The sequence below is a fragment of the Pelophylax lessonae genome (assembly GCF_965119305.1).
Source record: "Pelophylax lessonae genome assembly, chromosome: 8".
Classification (NCBI taxonomy): Eukaryota; Metazoa; Chordata; class Amphibia; order Anura; family Ranidae; genus Pelophylax; species Pelophylax lessonae.
In genome coordinates, this window is record NC_138775.1 from 206,284,091 (window position 1) to 206,298,603 (window position 14,513).

At 41.8% G+C, this 14,513-nt stretch overlaps 1 protein-coding gene across 1 annotated transcript in view; it reads right to left on the bottom strand.

Moving 5' to 3' along the window:
* LOC309561729 (calcium-activated chloride channel regulator 1-like) overlaps window positions 1–14,513 on the bottom strand; it is a gene marked incomplete at its 3' end in the record, with an annotated part of 107,316 nt that overhangs the window by 51,067 nt on the left and 41,736 nt on the right. The window contains exons 6-8 of the mRNA XM_082265722.1: window positions 10,941–11,162; window positions 5,702–5,926; window positions 4,343–4,526 (exon numbers count right to left, since the gene is read on the bottom strand). Coding sequence (XP_082121848.1) covers window positions 4,343–4,526; window positions 5,702–5,926; window positions 10,941–11,162 — 631 coding nt within the window. The remainder of the gene's footprint in view (window positions 1–4,342; window positions 4,527–5,701; window positions 5,927–10,940; window positions 11,163–14,513) is intronic.

Sequence of the window (14,513 nt, forward strand, 5' to 3'; positions counted from 1 at the left end):
AGCTAATACACATTGATTAGCAGACATGGTGTCTCTCATAGATCCTGGACGCCCAAATTAGGAGTTGCACTTCCTGTGCCTTAAAGTGTATAGGAATAAGATAGATCTCCATATTTCCTAAGAGATACTGGTAATGCATATTACTGTCCCATTTGAAGTAGTCCAAACCATATTCTCAGTGTACACCACCCTCCCGTTCACCCTACATCCATAAAAGATGCAGGGTGACTTAAACAAAAGAAAGCCACACAAGGCTGGACATGGTGCCTCCCAGCCGCTTTAAAGGAATTTGGGGTCCACAACCCCCATGCCCAAAGTGACTCCTGTCACATTTCTCCCCTTTCGGCAAGAGACTAACACAGAAGGGGACCCCAAACGGGTTGACTTCAAAGTTAGTCCGTATTTCCAGTCCTCCCATGTCTGCACCCACAAAGTACCCCAAACAAATTGTCCGGGACAGAACGTCACTCACCCAGCCAACGTCTGCCTCTCTTATAGAACATCCCCTCTGTGGGGAAGAAGCATGAACTGGCCCTTCTCCCAGGATTCCTTTCAGCTGCTGGAGAGAGGACAGGGTGGCTAGGCTCACTTCCTCATGCTGTTGGGCATCCCTGGGGTATACAGGTGGAGATTGTAGTCTCATCCACCTTCTCAGGAAATCCATCCTTTGTAAGTTGAGGGCAGAGGCCAGCAGCACTCTGCTCTGTTGCCAGCCCTTCTGCTGGGTTGGTGTCATCATTCTGGGATACACTCTGCTGCTGGGAAGGGACCGCCACCTTTTCACCCTGGGCCTCCAGAACTACCACAGGTGTAGGGCAGAGGTCTTGAACCCTCTGTCCAGTTGTCAACGCTTCTGCTGTAGAAGTTTCTTGTAACTCCACAGATGCTGCTCTTGGTGTTGGACAGAGCTCAGTGATATAAGGCCCTGATGCCAGTGGTTCTGCCGGCAAGTAAACTGCAATGCCAGTGGCCTGGCACACACCTTCCTGGGTCACCAATTGTTGCATCCAGAGGTCAGCAGCGCTATGCCTGGATGGTTGCTCATCTGCTGTAGGCTCACTGGAGGTTCCTCCTCAGCAGAAAAGTCTAATAAATCTCCAGTCTCTGGAATTGCTGAAAGTCCAGGACACGGACTGGTGGCACTTGGGCCCAATGCCAACACTTTTGTAGGTGATTTATAATCCAAATCATCCTCCAGTGGAAAGTCCATTAAATTTGTAATCCATGGTTGGGGAATGAAGATGGCAACCTCTTCTCCCATACCTTTATCCTGCTGCTGGACAGACGCATTCCTCCATCCAATCTCATTCTGTGCAGAAACAGGTTCATCCAGGTGCGTCAACACTTGCTGTATCTGCCATAAATCCTCCATATTTATAGCTGGGGTTGCAGGTGAGCAAAGCACACTATTACTGTTCCACATTGTCGAATCTTCAGCCAGGATTTCCAGACTGTCAGCTGGTACTTCTGGATTTTAACAGGCAAGGGGAGCCCAGCCCCGGCGTTGAACAGAGTCAAGCAGCCATCTGTAGGCAATCTTCAGCTCCCATTCCTGATTGGCTAGAAACTCTAAATCTTCCAGTGCCCAGTCTATATCCATGACATCCATCATCTCTTCTCTATAATCCGCAATTTCCTCCAAACGCCACTCCGAATCGCTCCCAAAGTCAGGGTCCTTGGACAGCCTCTCTAATAGCAGCCCCAGGCCGTCGTAGTCAAAGCCTTCCGTTGGGCTGTCGTCTGCTTTCCATGGGCACACTTGGGTTATATACCAATGGAGTGCTCTGTAGTCCTGATCCAACCGTATCTCCACCTGGACCAGCCTGCTTAACTCAGCTTTCCATTCCTCATGTGGTTGTCTCCCCAAAAACGCCATTCGCACTTAGTACTGTGACCAGTACCTTTCCTGGTAGGAGGGTAGTATTTTTCCCTGGCGTCGCTGCTCACGGGCAAGCACTTCTTTTCAGAGTTCCTAGCGAATTGAATTACCCAAACGTAGTAGGACCTGCTCTGACCCTGGTTCCCTGTGATCTACTGGTATCTCTCGCAACCTCCTCTCGAATTCCGCTTCCATGGCTTGTGTCCTCTTGTAGCTGTCCTTCTGGGCTGTGGAAATCATCCCACTGCTTGCCACCAGTGTAACAACACCCCAAATACGGAAGGGGTTACAGTCGTCTAGGATAATCCGCTCCCGAACATCAGGACAGCTATTGACCACTCCAATCCCCCATACCTGAAGCCCATACAAATAATCCCCCCCCCCCCCCCAAGTACGAGACAAGGCTCCGTGTTGAGGTCAAGTGAGAATAACTATCTTCTTCTCCTTTATTGAAAGAAACACAGCATTTATATACACTTTGAGAATACCACATGAACAATGACTGTGTAATTACATCCTTTAGTAGACAGCCAGATGAGCTCGTTAACATACTTATCAAAAGTCTCCGACCCAATAAACATACTGTCCTATTTTAGACAAAAGCACTTAATCAGTAGACATTCTTTAGGAGGGGCTGCTGGAAACAATCCCCCCCCCCTCTCTCTGCAGCTAATACGCATTGATTAGCAGACATGGTGTCTCTCATAGTTCCTGGACGCCCAAATTAGGAGTTGCACTTCCTGTGCCTTAAAGTGTATAGGAATAAGATAGATCTCCATATTTCCTGAGAGATATTGGTAATGCATATTACTGTCCCATTTGAAGTAGTCCAAACCATATTCTCAGTGTACACCACCCTCCCGTTCACCCTACATCCATAAAAGATGCAGGGTGACTTAAGCATAAGAAAGCCACACAAGGCTGGACATGGTGCCTCCCAACCTCTTTAAAGGAATTTGGGGTCCACAACCCCCATGCCCAAAGTGACTCCTGTCACATTCCTGAAATGCGTTAGCGGTTTTTGTATGACTTTTTAATACTGGAGAAACAGCATTCAATTAGTCCATGCATCAACATAGCTTGTGTTAGTTTTTTTTTCAACCCTCTGAACAAAAAAGCTGTATGTATGTACCCAGCTTTACTGTATGGAAGCTGCTTTGCTCGAGCTATTGAGCTTATTTAAAAGTTCTCCTTCATCTGACTACACTTGCAAGTCTAAAAGTTTAGCTGTTTAAGAACCTAATTTATAGATGAAATGTGCTTAAGTTTTATTACAATAACTCTATATGTGCCCTAATATGCTAGAACATTTACTGTCTTCTGCAATGTTGCTTATTCAGAGGCCTTTAATTCAGGTTCAGGATGTCCTATGAAAGTCTACATAAATGGAAAGCATATCTTCATACCTGCTCCTTTGTCAGCTATTATTTCTCTATCCCTATGCATGTTTTTGTGCTTTGATTAGCATTGATAATTACCATTAGAGTTGAGCGGACACCTGGATGTCCGTGTTCGGCGGGTTCGGCCGAACTTGAAAAAAAAGTCCGGGTCCGTGTCCCGGACTTTTTTCGAACTTTACCCGGACACCGAACCCCATTGATGTCAATGGGGACCCGAACTTTCAGGCACTAAAATGGCTCTAAAAAAACATTGAAAAGGGCTAGAGTTCTGCAAAATGGCAGCAAAATGTAGTTAAGAGCATGGCAAGTGCTCTTAAAAAAAATTCCCCTTTAAATTTGTAATTTTTAAATAGCAGATTAGAACAGCACTCTGTAGTAAAATATAGCTGAACGCTGCACACAACAGACTGATAAAAATATATTTGAGGGCAAATAGATTGTTCACTGCACCACCCCCCACACAGCAAAATCGATGTAGATCGCTAACGGACGATTGTTCTGTCCTCTGTCTCCTAATCTCTCCCTGCCTAATCTCTCCAGCCTGTCCCTAAAATGTTCAAATATCTTTCCCTGCCTACACTCCGACCTGTCCCTGCATTCTTTTCAGCACAATGTTGTTTTACCCTGTCTGTCCCTAATCAGCAGCAGCCAGCACCGTTCTGTGTGATCTCTCCCTACACTACAGCAGACTGACGCACCGCGCTGTGTCTCTCGAGCTTATAAAGACCTGGGTCACATGCTTCAGCTGGCCAATCACAGCTACTAATACATTAGTAGGCATGGCTGTGATGGCGCACACCAGTTAAACGCTTGTTGATTGGCTGTTGAAAGCCCGCCATTAAAAGCGCGCCATTACATACAAAACAGGAAATAAAATTACCGAACACGGATTTTAAACCCGAACATACAGTAAAGTTTTCGGGTCCGTGTCCGGGTAACAAAAATCCAATTATCCGGTACGGACCCGAATAATACAGTCCGTGTTCGCTCAACACTAATTACCATACCTCATCATTAAAATGAATGAGTGTATTAATGAAGTAAAGAAGAAAAGAACACTTGCCAGTTTGTTCTGTAATTTGTTCAAGTGCCTTTGCAGCATCTGGTCCAAGAGCTATTACATGTATTATTGCCCCGCTGTTTATTAAGGCAGAATAACAGGCAGTAGGGAAGGATGAATCTTCTCCATCTGATAGCAAAACAAGTTCTGTACCATAAGAAGACTTATCACTGGTTCCTTTATTTACCTGGAAGGTATAAAAGCAAAATATGAGACAAATGCAAAATAACTTAAGAATTACTATAGAGCTCAGGTATATTTCTTACAATTTTCTAGGGAGGCTTGGAGCAGTAGGGCAGCTTTTGCCCTTTCCATCCCTGAGGCTTCGATCAGAGTAGCGAAGTGACTCTGTTCTCTAACCATACCAGAGGTATAATACCAAAATAATAGTTTTATCAAAGTGCAGGTTTGGCCCTACCATGGGTCCCACTTGGGTCCATTTGACCCAGGCAGCACTTGGAGAGGGGTGGCAAATTGACTCCCAAGATTTTTGTTCCAGCAGTTTTGCGTGTCATCAGTTTGCGGCGCGTTACGGATGGCATTTTCCTATCTCATACTGCTGCCCATAGTGTAAACTGATGAGTATGAGGAGGTGTAGCGTCTGCTCCGGGGAACGTCCCTCATGTGATCATGACGTCAGACATCAGCGCACTCCCTCTTATGCAGGGCAAGCTGGATCTTCTTGGGTGGGGGGCACAGCAGACGCAGAGGTGACAGGAGGACTGAGGACAGACAGTGGTTGTTTGGTGGATCGGACAGGTGGTGAGTTATGGAAGAAGATGACTGTATATTTAATATTTTCTAAATTGTATATTTATATAAAATAATGGATGTGGGGGGCCTTTTGTTGGGTGATTTTTTTTTGGGGGGGCAGCATTTTCTTCTTGGACCCAGGCAGCCCAATGTCTTGGGTCAGCCCTGTCAAAGTGATAATACTTTAATTTGTTTTATACTGTTTGGGCAGAGAACTCAGGGCACACTGTAAGCTTACTTATCACGGTAGTGGTCAAAGTGTCAGTTCTCTGAAAATATACAAGCATCTGATAAGAGAATGGATGAAACTAGGTGACTTGCATTAGCATGCAGACAACCCTCAACTTAACTCATCTACATGATAACAAGCAGGACTACAGGGAGTGTGTCTCTGACAGCCAGGCTGCTGCTGAAGAAAATGGTTCATGCTTACTGTCATCCAGACTGAAAATCAGTCATTGGCAAAAGCAGGAATTTTGGGAGGAGAGGGAAAGTATCCCAGTGGCATGCTGAATACAAAGTTAGAGTCTTGCATCTTCAAACACAGATCGAACAAATCAAGAATGGAAGTTTCTGTATTTCCAAGATCATGTTTCATTAGTAACTTACCTCAATTCCCTTTGTTAGTCCAGCACAAATATTTGTTCCTCCACTTGCAGTTCTGGGAAGAAGTGCTTTAAGTTGTTGCCGATGCTGATCATTGAAAACTTGAACTAATGAAGAAAGTAGTGTGGCGGAGTTCGAAAATGAAACAATTCCAACATATGATCCTTGTTCTACAATCTGAATGAGAAATACTTCTGCAGCCTGGTACAGCTTGTGAATGCGATTATACTGTAATCAATAAATTAGAATTATTCCAATATCCATATTTTTTCCTACCAATGTCATAGAGTCAGATTCAGAATACTTTATTTATCCCAAAGGGAAATTATTGCGATGCAGCCAGACGTAACAAAGACAACACAACAAGGAACAGAACAAGACACAATGACACAACAAAATGACCAAAAACAGCAATAAGCACGAAATAAAACAAATTAAAACTTTACTCTAATAAACAATCTATACTTTTTAAATACAACATAGAATATATAACACAGATTAACCACTTTAAGACCGGAGGATTTTCCTGCTCAACGTCCAGGCCACTTTTTTCAACTTGGCACTGCGCGATTTTAACTGACAATTGCGCGGTCATGCAACGCTGTACCCAAATTAAATTTACGTCCTTTTTTTTCCCACAAACACAGCTTTCTTTTGGTGGTATTTGATCACCTCTGCGCTTTTCATTTTTTGCGATAATAAAAAAAGAGCAAAAATTTTGCGAAAAATTGACATTTTCTACTTTGACAGTTAAAAAATATCCAATATATTCAATTTTGGTCATAGGAAAGAATCCAGGCTTTTTTTAAAGCAATCTAGTGAGCTAGCCAGAACCACCTCTGGAGGGAGTCTATTCCACATTTTCACAGCTCTTACGGTGAAGAAACCTTTCCGTATTTGGAGACAAAATCTGTTTTCCTCTAGACGTAGAGTGCCCTGTTGTCCTCTGTGTTGACCTTAAAGTGAACAACTCAACACCAAGTTCACTATATGGACCATTTATGTATTTATACAAGTTGATCATATCCCCCCTTAATCTCCTCTTCGCAAGAGAGAATAAATTCAGTTCCTCTAATCTTTTCTCATAGCTGAGGTCCTCCATGCCTCTTATCAGTTTGGTTGCCCTTCTCTGCACTTTCTCTAGTTCCCCGGTATCCTTTTTAAGAACTGGTGCCCAAAACTGAACTGCATATTCCAGATGAGGTGTTACTAATGATTTGTACAGGGGCAAAATGATATCTCTCTCTCTGGAGTCCATGCCTCTGTTAATACATGAAATGACTTTGCTTGCTTTGGAAACAGCAGCTTGGCATTGTATGCTATTATTAAGCTTATGATCTACCAGGACAACCCGATCCTTCTCTGCTATGTATTCCCCAGTTCTACTCCACCTAGTATGTATGATGCATGCATATTCTTAGCCCCCAAGTGCATAACTTTACACTTATCAACATTAAACCTCATTTGCCACATAGTTGCCCAATGAAACAGTGCATTGAGGTCAGCTTGTAAGTTGGAGACATCCTGTAAAGAAGTTATTCCACTGCAAAGCTTGGTGTCATCTGCAAAGACTGAAATGGTACTTTTAATCCCAGACCCTATATCATTTATAAAGTTATTAAAAAGTAAGGGTCCCGACACTGAACCTTGGGGTACACCACTGATAACCTTAGACCATTCCGAGTAAGAATCATTAACGCAGGATGACTGCCTTCAGCCGAGCCTCTGCCCCTATGTGGGTTCTTTTTGATTTTGAACCGCAAGTTATGTCATATTATTTGTGATCCTTCAAATGGTGTGATAATTTGGTTTGCTTTTCAGGTGACTGCAACTCACCCGGGTGTCGACCCTTCAATTTTGGATTGACACTGGGTGGCTGCCTTCGGCTAAATCCTTACCCACATTTGGTCTTGCACTGCCTATTATGTAATTTTACCTGTGATGTATTACTTTATGTGACTATTTGGATTACTCTTCAGGTGTCTGCAGTTTACCTACATTATTTGTGTTTGTTTTGTTTTTAACTACCACGTGGTCTATTTTTAGTGGTGAGGTGGAAGGTTATGTTTTTTAATTCACCATGAAACCGTATATTTTGTTCTGTTAATTCAATAAAATTTGATTTTTTTCATTTATAATTGGTTTCGCTGGTTTTTTGTAGACCCATTGTTCGCTATACCCCTCTTACTCTAACCAATGGTGCTTTTTTTGGGGCAACACCTCTCTTTCTAGTTGTCCTATTCCTTTTCTATATGCTGCTTATCTGCCATTTGAGTTCCGCTCTTATTTGATTTGTTGTCTGTTAAGAATCATTAACCACTACTCTCTGAATTCTATATTTTAGCCAATTTTCTATCAAATTACAAACTGATCTTTCCAAGCCAGTAGACTTTACCTTACACATTAGCCGTGTGTGGGGAACTGTGTCAAACACTTTTGCAAAATCCAAGTATACTAGGTCCACAGCCACCTCTCTGTCCAAGGTTTTACTTACCTCCTCATAAAAAGAAATCAGGTTTGTTTGACAACTTCTGTCTCTCATGAATCCATGCTGTCTGTTGTTTTAAAATATTTTTTTCCAGCAAGAACTCATCTATGTGGTCTTTTATTAAACTCTCCAGTATCTTCCCGACTATAGAAGTTAAACTAACAGGTCTATGGTTACTTGTCAAAGACTTTAATCCCTTTTTAAATATAGGCACCACATTGGCCCAATCTAGTGGTACTATTCCAGTCCATAACGAGTCCCTAAAAATTAGAAACAAAGGCTTTGAAATTACAGAACTCAATTCTTTTAGGGTGCATGGGTGGATGCCATCTGGTCCAGGCGCTTTATCCACCCTTATTCTGTCTAAATATTTCTGGACCATATCACTTTTGAGCCATTGTGGATTATTTGGGGCTGTGTCAATACCGTCCTCATTATGGTCATGAGCTCCCCCGTGCTCCTTTGTATATACAGAGCTGAAGAAAGTATTTAATAAATTTGCCTTCTCTTTGTCCCCAGTCACCCACTCCTGATTATTTTGTAAAGGGCCTACATGCTCAGACCTAACCTTTTTACTGTTAATATATTTGAAGAATTTTTTGGGGTTTGTCCTACTATCTTTTGCAATCTGTCGTTCATTTTGAATTTTTGCGTCCCTGGTTTCCTTTTTACATATTCTGTTATATTCTTTGCAACAATTAAACAATGATAGTGTTCCCTCGTTTTTATATTTTTTAAAAGCTCTTTTCTTTTTATCTATAGCTTTTTTAACTTTGGTCGTGAGCCACATAGGTTTTATTTTTCTAGCTGTGCTTTAACCTGTGGCTTAATGGCTTTAGGCACATTACTTGGGGCTCATTGTACAGGTTGAATGGTAGGATCAAGTTCAAAATGAACCTCTCCTAAAACAGAGACTATCGGGCCCTCAAACACCTCACAGTAGGTGTGAAGAATCTACTGTTTTGTCAGCGGCCTAGTCAGAGATTTTGCAGGCTGATTATCAACTTTTTGTAGCTCAGCAGGAATGGAAAACTGCATCAGTCCAAGGTGCTCACATGTTGAACCCGATAATAGCGGTTTCTGATTGGCTTCAACAATATCAAAGTTCAGTTTGTGCATATAACCACGTATGCTGCATTCTGTTTGGAAAAACCCCAATAATTCCATTAGTTCCCCTTAATACAACTTTAGTTTGGTGCTACTAGGCTGAGGGAGTGCTCTGGGTGCCAGGTCCATTTTGTCGTTTAAACTCATGACATCACACATTGCACCGAGTCAAGCTGGCAGGGTTGGATTATATTGTTTAATCTGAGGTTTCCAAACCATTTTTTGCCCTTTGTGTTTACAGCACCAATGCATTCTGAGGAGTAAACCATATCAGTGCTAGGCAGGTGTGCATCCACCGGATCTGACATTTGCTCAGTTGTGTGCACCTTCCTTGCTTCTATTTTACTAGAGAGACACCCACTTGCAAAGTGATTTGGTTTACCACATGCAGTACAGATTTTTCTTTCTCGATGCATCCTTCCTCAGGTCAATTGTGTAGGTGACTCTTGTGCTGAAACTTGTGCTAGTGGTTCTTGAAGTTTTGCTGTTGTTTAGAGGCTTTAGTGTCACACTTTTGCTCCTCTGTGAGGTTCCAATTATGCTTGTAAACATGGAGGCATTCACTACCTATAACCCCCCTAAGTGTGGCTGCTTGTGCAGCTGCAGGCTTCTCATTTAACCCTGTGGCTAGGGAGTAGTCCTCAAACTCAACTTTGAAGTTGTCCCAGTTACTGCTGATATCTCCACTCACCCTCAGGGCTGGTTCACACTTGTGCGATGCGGGAAGGCTGCGAATTCGCAGCCTGTTCCTGCATCGCAAACGCACATCTGGCAGTTCACACTGCCATATGCGATATGCAGGGGGTGTCAATTAAATGTTAACAACACCCCCAGTTTGATCGCATATCGCAGTGCGATCTGACAGTTCGCACAGGATCGGATCGCACAAGTGTGAACCACAGTGCGATCCAATCCTGATACAGCTGGAAAAAAGGGTCCTGTGCGTCTTTTGTGCGGGTGCAGTGCGAATTTCAGCCATACAAAGTGTATGACTGAATTCGCACCGCACATCCGATCGCATGTAATGAAGGAGCAGTGCGCTCCGATATTACATGCGATCGCCGCACTCGCAAGAGTGTGAACCGGCCCTCATAGTCCTCAGGCAGTGGAATGCTGTTAGCTGCCAATGCTGTTCTCCTTTGTTCAGATGCTCAGCTTCCAGGACAAGACTGCAATTACTAGAGGAGTCACATTCATTTCTAAGAACTCTCACGTCAAGGCTAGCAGTATAATCTCAGCATCAAATGTGTAGAAACAGAACAGATTCAGATACTTCTGACACCATTTTTCATGTAAAGACAACACAAGCCATTGCTGCACAGAGGCCACATTCATTGAATAATACTCAGCAGGAACAGAAAAAACAACACAGGAAGGAAGTACAACAGAGATGAATTAAGGAGTTGCATATAAACAAACATTAACATCCATAACATATAGTATGAAACCTGACAACTTGGAGGGATTCCATACACCCATGGAAAAGACATACAAACCCTGAACAGACACTCCAGTAATATAAGGCAGCATTCCAAACTAATATTACCTTTCTACATTCTATATTGATATTTTGTCAACACTTGTTCAGGATCATAAAAAACAAATCTGATTGTACGCAGATTAGTCTGATAAATAAAAGCTGCTTACACCACCCATGCTTCCTGAGACATCAAGTACTAGAGTCACCACTCTGTCTGAAGCCTGCAGCAATGAGAAGGTGGGTTCAGGAACTGGTGCTGTTGTTTGTGTGGTGGAACGTATATCACTGGAGTTCTTGATCACATCCCATGTACTGCGTTCGTTGCACATCCTGTTCTGTAAATTTGGTGCCTCTGCATTATGATTTGTAGCATCACAAAATGCAGTTACCTAAAAAAACATTGATAATAATGAGGTTATATTGATATTAAAACTGGAACCATATTATAACATTATCACAAAAAACACATACACACACACACACCACAGGTTGAACTGGATGGACCGGTGTCTTTTTTTTCAACATTACCAACATCACCGCTGCTCTTCCCCGATCGTCGGGGATCTAGTGTGGAAATCCGCCCGCTTGTGTAAACAAAGCGGGCGGATCTCCTAAGTGACAGGCAGGGTCAGATTGCAGGGTTCAGCATGGCTGAACCTGCGATCTGTCCCTGTGTCACTCAGTCACCTCCCCACACACACGTCAGTAAGCACCAGGCATATATTAACCCCTCCCTCTCCAATAAAAATGAACCCCTTCCCTGCCAGTGTAATTTTTACAGTAACCGTGCATATTTATAGCACTGATTACTGTAGTAATGTCACTGGTACCCCCAAAAGTGTAAAAAATGTCAGTCAAGGGTCCGACCTGTCTGCCGCAATGTCGCAGTCCCGCAAAAAAAAACGCAGATCTCCGCCATTACTCATTAAAAAAAAAGAAAAACAAAAATGACAGAAATCTTTCCCTTAGTTAGTAAACGCAATAACCAATCAAAATACGCTTATTGTGATTTTTTTTTACCAAAAATATGTAGCAGAAAACAAATTGGCCAAAAATGTTAAAAAAATTTGATTTTTTAATTTTTTTGGGGGGGAATTTCATATAAAAAAATGTGAAAAATATTGTTATTTTTTCAAAATTGTCGCTCTTTTTTTGTTTATAGCGCAAAAAGTAAAAAATCGCACAGGTGATCAAATACCACCAAAAGAAAGCTCTATTTGTGGGGAAAAAAGGCCGTTTGGGTACGGCGTTGCATGACCGCGCAATTGTCAGTTAAATTAACGCAGTGCCGAATTGCAAAATATGGCCTGGTCAGGAATGGTCTTAAAGCCGTTCAAAATACGCTCATTGAAAATTTTTTTGTCAAAGACATGTAGCTAAATACATTTTTGGCCTAAATATATAACAAAAATTTAATATATTGGATATTATTTAACTGTCAAAGTAGAAAAATATTGTTATTTTTTCAAAATTGTAGCATTTTTTTATTAATATCGCAAAAAATAAAAATCGCAGAGATGATCAAATACCACCAAAAGAAATCTCTGTTTGTGGGAAAAAAAGGACGTCAAATTTTGTTTGGGTACGGTGTTGCATGACCGCGCAATTGTCAGTTAAAGTAGCACAGTGCCGAATCACAAAAAGTGGCCCAGACGTAAGACAGCAAAATCCTCCGGTGGTAAAGTGGTTAAAACACACCCAATAAAAAAAATGTAAAAAATCTAATTTCTTCATACAGTTTGGCCAATATGTGTTCTGCTACATATTTTTCTTTAAAAAATACCAATAAGCATATATTGATTGGTTTGTGCAAAAGTTATACGTCTATAAACCATGGGATATTTTTATTTAATTTTTTTTTCCTAGTAATGGCGGCGATCAGCGACCTATAGCAGGACTGCAATATTGCGGCGGACAAATCGGACACCTAACAACCACTTTTGACACTTTTTGGGGAGCAGTGACACTACTACAGTGATAAGTGCTACAAAATATGCACTGTCACTGTACTAATGACCCTGGCAGGGAAGGGGTTTACATCAGGGCTATCAAAGGGTTAAATGTATGCCTAGGTTCTGCTTACTAGCTGTGGGGGAGTTGCTTTGACTAGGAGGAGACAAAGATCCGTGTTCCGTGCAACACAGGATGAAAGCCTTCCCCGCTGACAGAACGACAATCTGCCTTGTTTACATAGGCAGACTGCGGTTCTGCTGGTGTCCTGAACGATCATCGTTGGATGTGCTGATTGGCTCCCGCTGTGTCCAATCACAGCGGGAGTGGGGCGGTAGCAGCACATACTAGGTATGTGATCTGGTACAGGGTGGCCGCCCTGCTGCAGTAAATGTATGTGGGGCGGTCGCTAAGTAGTTAAAATCACTGCTCCCCACTGAACTCAATTTAAAAAAAAAATTTTGCTTTGGTTCATGCCCCCCCCAGAGCACTGCTCAGTTTCCCATGCCAGTTGTTTTATGATCCCTTTCCTATTAGCCAGAGAAATTTACATTACTGATTTCTAAGATTTGGCTCCCACTGACTTTAAAAGGATTCACATTTGACATCCTAACTTTAATACATTTCGGCATGTCCCCCCCTGAGCTAATCCCTGTTGTGACTGTTACTGTTGTAACTCTTGGGGGTCAGTTTATCAATATTTTTGCCAAAGATTCACTGAATTTTCAGCCAAGATTCACACATTTTTGTACCTGAACCTTAGGTTAAAGGTTTTTTTTTCCCAAAAAGGTTAAAGTTTGTTTGAAACTGAAGCGAAAACATTAATAAATAGACCTCTCAGGCGTAACAAAGCAGCCAATTTATGTAACATCCACCATTTTAAACCAGCAAGCAAATAGAAAACTATTTGCTATATATAATATTTTAACAATGTATTCATTAATAGCATCTTTATTCTGGTCTTTATAAAAATGATCATTTAAAATGAGTATTATAATAAGTATACATGTATAACGCATTTGTACCCCATAACATAACATCGGTTCCCCACCACTAGGGATGATCGAACTTTTCAAAAGTTCGGTTCGACCAGAACACCAGAACTTTCAGAAAGTTCGGCCCGGATATCAGAACCCCATTGAAATCAATGGGACCCAAACTTCGGTAATCAAAAAACCTAATTTTGAAGCCTAAAAAACCCAATAAATGCCCCTAAAAATTGCCTAGGGTTCTGGGTCATGCCCCAGAGACTATTAATCACACAAAAAAAAGTTCTTAAAAATTGTCATTTTTGATAGAGAGCCAATTATTGTAAAAATTAATGAAAAAAAAAATGAGATTTTTTTGATTTTGTGTCTGGGGGGTCTAAAAAGTGTACCTGTGAAGTTTCAGCTCTGTAGCATGTCCAGAACCAGAAAAAAAAAGATCGTTTCTATTAGGTCACTTATAGAACAGGGATATGGCTTCGCTATTTTCACACCTTGCCGGTTTTGTAGCAAGCGTTTTTTTGGGCATTTTTTGGGGGTTATTGGAGGCAGGCATAACATCAGAACTTCTGTGTAGGGGTATATATACACACACACTTATATGTATATATATACACATACACATATATAGGTGTGAAAGTAGCAGAACACTATACTTGCGCTAATAAAATAATTAACACCCATATGGCTCCGCTCCTTTCACACCTATATGTGTGTAGGTGTATATATACATACATGTGTGTGTATATATACCCCTATACACAAGTTCAGATGTTTTGCCTGACTCCAAAGACCCACAAAAAA